At 28.7% G+C, this 6,487-nt stretch overlaps 1 protein-coding gene across 7 annotated transcripts in view; it reads right to left on the bottom strand.

The window, feature by feature from the left end:
* Positions 1-1,083: 1,083 nt before the first annotated feature.
* Positions 1,084-6,487, bottom strand: part of LOC134706403 (polypeptide N-acetylgalactosaminyltransferase 5-like) — a 59,570-nt gene continuing 54,166 nt past the window's right edge. For all 7 annotated transcript variants that reach the window (XM_063565311.1, XM_063565317.1, XM_063565318.1 and 4 more), the window contains one exon: positions 1,084-5,881. In XM_063565311.1, the coding sequence (XP_063421381.1) occupies positions 5,753-5,881 (129 nt within the window). In that variant the 3' untranslated portion in view covers positions 1,084-5,752. The remainder of the gene's footprint in view (positions 5,882-6,487) is intronic.

Genomic DNA, 6,487 nt, shown 5'->3' with positions numbered 1-6,487 from the left:
TATTGATTTGTTTATTGTTATTATTGGTTTTGTTTATGCACATCCAATGATTTATTTTAAATCCTTGTATTTTCTATATGTGATATTTTTACATATTTTATGTTCATATTAAATCCTTTTGCTCTTCAATATTGTGTTGCTATTTTAATGCCCCATTTATGGGCATATTTTCTGGTCTTGTGCGTCCATCCGCTTGATTATTGGTCCTGCTTCTGGTTAAAGTTTTTGGTCGAGGTAGTTTTTGATGAAGTTGAAGTCCAATCAACCTGAAACTTAGATATAGGAAGATGTGTTGTGAGTGCCAATGAGACAACTCTCCATCCAATGTTCCTTTTGATATGATTTTTCTAATTTAAATGCCAAATTAGAGTTTTTACTCCATTTTCAGTCCACTGAACATAGAAAATGATAATGCAGATGGGACACATTCTTGTTTGTAATTAAATCATTCATGTCATTATAGCTAGAACTTAAGCTGAATCATGAAAATGAAGTCAAGGACAATGGACATATGACAGACTTTGTATTTTTGTAACATAATGTAAATGCATACAATGTATGAAATTCCAGGTCTTCTATTTTCTGAAATATAAAGACGTATACAAATAGTTTACATCACAATTGCCACAGGATAGTTAAACCTAATTATTGCATATACTGAGACTCGTCGCAGGTGAGATATAAACCAGAGTGAAAAATTAATTTAGGATAAATGTTTTCAAAGGTCATACTAACATGTGATAAAAGACATCATCCATTTGAAATGTATAGAGTGCTTTTAATATCTCTGTCCTTTTTGTCCAGTCAAACTAAGATTTAACCTCAAACTAATTGCAACAGAAAGTATTTTAGTTCTAATCTATGGCATAATGCCCTTTATACTAACATTTCTGGGCCTTTTATAGCTGACTAAATGGTATTGGCTTTGCTCCTTGTTGAAGGTGTTACAGTGACCTTAAATTGTAAATTTCTGAGCATTTGATCTCTTGTGGAGAGTTGTCTCATTGGCAATCATACCACATCTCCTTTTTTATAATAACCCTTGTGTGTGGTGCCATGCATTGATTCAATAAGATAAATCAATTGAATTGTGTATATTTTTATTTTGAAGGCACAGATCAGTTTTATCAATATACACTTTTATCACATTCAGACATATTCACACTTTTCATCAATCATCTATCATAACGAATAATTAATCTTACAATTATGAAAAACTATTGTAGCATACTCATATTGTGTCAATTATGTTGATCAAGTATAATTTCAAAAATAAAACATTTATATGTATGTGCTTTATAAACAAGAGGAAAACAAAGTCTCGTCCAGTTACTTCCTAGTTCTCTGGCTTTACAAATAAATTTCACATATTTCCACGTTGAATAAATTGTACTGTTTAATAAATTCACTCCTTATATAAGTATCAAAAACAATATTCAATATATTTACTTTGTGTAGGATATTACATGACATCTGGATAAAAATTTGAAATTAAATAAAAGGTCCTAGAATTAATGCTTGTTTTTGAGAGTATGAATTTCAGTCTGCTGCCTCTAATCCTTAGATAGCAACATTTCATTATTCTGGTTTATTGGTCTCTTTTGTATTTACAAATTCGCAATGAATGCAATAATAGTTAAAACAGAAACTACTGATTGTAGGTCAGTTTGAGAATAAATAGATTCTATAATAAAAAGTCAAAGTTCTATTTCGTGAACATCACAAAATATAGTTTATCAGTAAATCAAAATTCTTTTAAACCATTTCTTTTTTTTAATTATTTCATCAACGGAATGCATTAAGTACAAACAAAACAAATTGTAACTTATAAGCTCTTTCAAAAACAGTTATCTTTTGTATAACCACTTATATACTAACTAAATATCACAATTGTTTAAATAACAAATATATATAAACAGTTGATTGTGAATATACATTTTACTCCCTCCTTGGCATAGAAGGTGATTACTTTTTCTACTTCCGATATGAGTAAAACATACATCCAAAGTCATATATATTTCATTTTTTCCTGCAACTTTTGAGAAGAATTACCAGTTTTTTAAATACCCAAAAAGGAGAAAATAATAAAAAGGTGTGTGCTTTAATTTAAGATATAATAATCCATTTAAAAACTGGCAGGAAATAATTTCATAGATTTTTCATTCATTTAACATTGGCACCTCTTTTTCATTCATAAGATATGGAAAACAATATTGGTTTAAAAAGATTTAAGAAATTGTTTTCTGATTGTTATGTTTTTAAAAATAAAGTTTTGAAAAGAAAAGTAGGCATTAGCAGGCAAATTTTGTAAATGGCACTTCATCCTTAAAACCAGAGGGTTACTATTATCTGAAAAAAACACTATTAATTTACTTGCTCCAGACAAACAACCCCAGCAGAATCACATCTATAATTTAATCATATACCACTGACAAAAAGTGTTACAATAAATTCAATATTTCAGCATGAATTCTCCAACAAAACACAATAAATTTAATATTTAGGGTCTAGTATGTCTATACTCTCCAACAAAACACTATACATTCAATATTTCATGGTGAATACTGTTTGCATTGACAATAATTTCTCTTTGCATCAAATAAATAATAAAGGATAAATATATATATATGTGTGGATTTCATAATGTATACAATACTTGAACGGGAATGGATAGTCCTTTCCAATAAGGTGTCATCAAAACATATATCCTTCAAGGATGTCTAATATACAGATTTTCTATCAATTGGAAAGAATTTGGAAAGAATAGCTTCTTTCGCATGTGGAAGATGATTTTAAATGCTCATTTCTTTAAACAAACAAAAATTTATCATGCATGATTTAATGAAATAGTATTCTACAAACATATGCCCACATAAAATAAAAAAATATATACATTTTTTGACATGGATTTCCTGTGTGGACAATCCATTTTTCAACTGCAAATAATCAATCATTTTCACCAATTTTCCAATGTTGAAAAAAAATAAAATTGTGCATTATAGACTTTATTTTAAACATTTTTATGAATATAACAATAAAATCAAATGCTTAAAACAATTTCCCATTAAATGTCTGAACACAACTATTTGCAGTAGAATTTGTATACCATGTAAAAATATCCCACAAATAATGACTAGGTAATCTAAGGAAGCAAACTATTTACCATGACCTACAAGTTACCACATAAACAACCCCACTACTGTGGTGTAACATAGGAATATATATATATATCAATACTTTCATATCAAATACGTCACACACATCTAGCCAAGTCGATACACACAAATGATTCTGTAAATTAAGAACACAATACACATCAGCGTTGTGGTTTTATATATAATATATATATTTAAGTAGACTTAAGAACACACATCAACTGCATGTTATATACATTTTACTTAAAAGGGATAACAAATGTTGTATTGTATTTCTAACAACCTCTTGGGACATTCAAAACCCTTGAAATTGCTTTTCCAATGACCATAAGACTGAATCTCTTACAAAAAGTCTGAATTGGACAATAGTTAAAGGTGAAAGAGCTCTTTTCTCACAAGGAATGTTTTAAAAGGTGATATATTTTCTTTAAATCTTCACAGATATATATATAATGTCTAATTCCAATAATATATAAACTTATATGGCAAGACAAAATTGTAAGTTAAATGTGTCCCATTCATAATCACTTTCACACCATTCAGACTGAGTCAACATATATATATAAATCAGTCAACAAAAATAAAATTTTGGAATGTAATTAAAAACCATCACAGCTTCTTTTATAAACAACAGCCAAACAAATTACACCAATCATGGAATGTCCTAACGCCCAATAAATCAAACAAATAATAGATTGTTAACAAAAAGGTCAGCCCTTAAATAGTCTCTGTAGAAAAGATCAGTGTCCACTTTGTGAACAGAAGCCTCACTTCCTTTACAAAAAACCATGTGACTTGATAATAGGGATGGCTTTTAGTAGGGTTCAAATTACTAAGATTAGGACTGCATTGAAAATCAATTCTTGTCCTATAAGGAATAGGAATATCTTGAGAGGGGTCTAAAAGGGTAATGGTTCATGAAAAGAACCTTTCTATTGTTCTATTTTGACTCTTTCATTTGGAAAGCCTTGATTTAATTTGACTTGAATTTCAGTAATGCCTGTGTGTACCCGTTGATGGAAAGTCTAATGACTATCTTAATTGATACTTAGGGATTCTTCATTTACAGGACAATAACAAGCTCGACAAATCTACACACTAACATACTTAAGAACATGATACCTTGTACTGATTACACACAAGTTTAACATATAAAATATACAAATAACAAATGAGGAACATTATATCATGTAGAAACTAGGGACAAAGTGAAGCAAGAATTAATAATAATACGATAAAGTATTTGTATTCATCAACTCTATACTTGAATGAATGTCATTCACAATAGTAAAGTACCTGTAAGTAGACTAAAAAGGTAGTCTGAGGTGTCATATGGTTTTATTATAAAAGTATTTTGTCTGATTGAATGACCAGTTCAATATTTGATTTGTCTTCAATTTAATTTTCTAAAGATAAGTTCAGTTAAAAACTTCTAAAGTCTATCTGAGGATATAACATCCATTTTCACTTGAGATTTAAAAAGAATTACAACTCTTCCTTTTATAGATGTTTATTAATATTCAGGATATGTCCTTTCAATTGAAAATTGACAAGTTTAAGGTATAGAAATTTACATTTCTACAAGTCAGAATGTGTTTTATTCCTATCAGCCTAATTTTATTGTATAAAAGTGTCACGTTCTGTGTGTAATATGCAGAACAGTAGAAATAATACAACAAATCTAAAATAAAATTCCATATAAATGTACAATAACAATAAAGTATTTAAGTATATGCACCATATATTAAGTAGAAAGAAACAATAGGTCATTCTACTCATAATAGTTCATTCTGCACAGCAGAAAAAAGACCAATAACTTTAACACAATGTGATCACTTCAGTTGGACTTGAATTCTTTTGTGAATACTTGACACTTGACACACATTTATTCAATTATCAGAAATATCTGAACTTAAAATATCCAAATGCATCAATAAGTTATCTATTTCACATGAATGGAAGGATTTGTAGACTCTTAAGTGCCTGTATTCTCAAGACTAGGTCATTTATATTTTCAAATCACATGTTAAATCTATTTATGCAAATGAAGTATTAATTGCTGAACCTACATTCTGAAGTTTTTAGAGCTAAGTCAAATAATTAAAACAAAGGTAGATATTGTAACTATTTTTTTAAGCTGATTTTTTTTATTTAATGTATGATTAGTTAAATATAATAAAATATTTGAATATATATCTAAGCTTCAACCATAGTTAAACTGAGATTTCAAACCCATAATTTCTTAACCACTAACGTAAATGATATCTAACAGATAATTTATATATACAGTGTTCCCCAAAATTAAGTGGCTCAAGGGAGACAATTCCTCTTCTAAAGTCAGTTTCATTGTATATAGTTGAGGTATCACAGTGATTTTATCAGTCACCATTGTCAACCACACTTTATCAAAAGGCCACCTACTTGGCCTCATAAAAGGGGGGACTAATGTACAACAAAATGATATTTACAAACTCAATGATATAGCCAACCCAAATAAATGAATGAATATAGACTGTTGCACCTTGGAGGTTAATGATCCATGATAATGACTGGTTTACATGGTGATTAATTCATTAAAATTCTAGTCACAGCATTTGTTATTGCTTTTTTCTTTTCCATTGCCATAACTGTCTATCTATTCCAGTACAAGATTTCATTAATAATTTTTGTCCATCTAATGAAACCTCCATACATTTCTGTGTATTAGAATGAAATATTGTATTGTCCTGAAATAAAAATAAAAATTATTAAATAACATTCCTTGAAATAGCATGATAGGATGATTTTTAAATAAACAAATGTAATAATAATAACTGAAACTGATCCTTGCTGATATTATATATGACATATAAACTAGTTCTTTTTTTATTAATGTAGAACAACATAGTGTTGTCTCCCATATAAAATATCAGATCAGTTGACATATCAGTCATTTTCTATGGAGTGTTTTGGTAACTTGTCATATTGTACTTTTTTGTTTGTTTGTTTTGTCTTTCTTCAACTTTTTATCTTCTTTTTTTATGTTCTAGTTTACAAACTGACATAGTTTTTCCTCTTACAGATATAACGTAAGGGTACCCAAATTGCACCAAGTACCCAAATTGCACCTATTTAGTAAAAATAGCAACGGAAATCTTACAAGATTTCCTAGAGACTAAACAATTTGTATTTTAATGATTTGATACTATGCACGTCTTTCATCATAGGTAAACTAATTAGATATACACAAAATGTTCACAGTATTTATCAACAGATGGACTGTTTACTGAAAAAGCAAAATGTACGAAAACGTCATCATGCGACGTCATCAAAACATCATTTTTTTAAAATTA

The sequence above is a fragment of the Mytilus trossulus genome, chromosome 2 (genome assembly GCF_036588685.1).
Source record: "Mytilus trossulus isolate FHL-02 chromosome 2, PNRI_Mtr1.1.1.hap1, whole genome shotgun sequence".
NCBI classification, from domain to species: domain Eukaryota; kingdom Metazoa; phylum Mollusca; class Bivalvia; order Mytilida; family Mytilidae; genus Mytilus; species Mytilus trossulus.
Note: the sequence above shows the minus strand (reverse complement) of the source record. Positions and strands in the feature narration are given on the sequence as shown.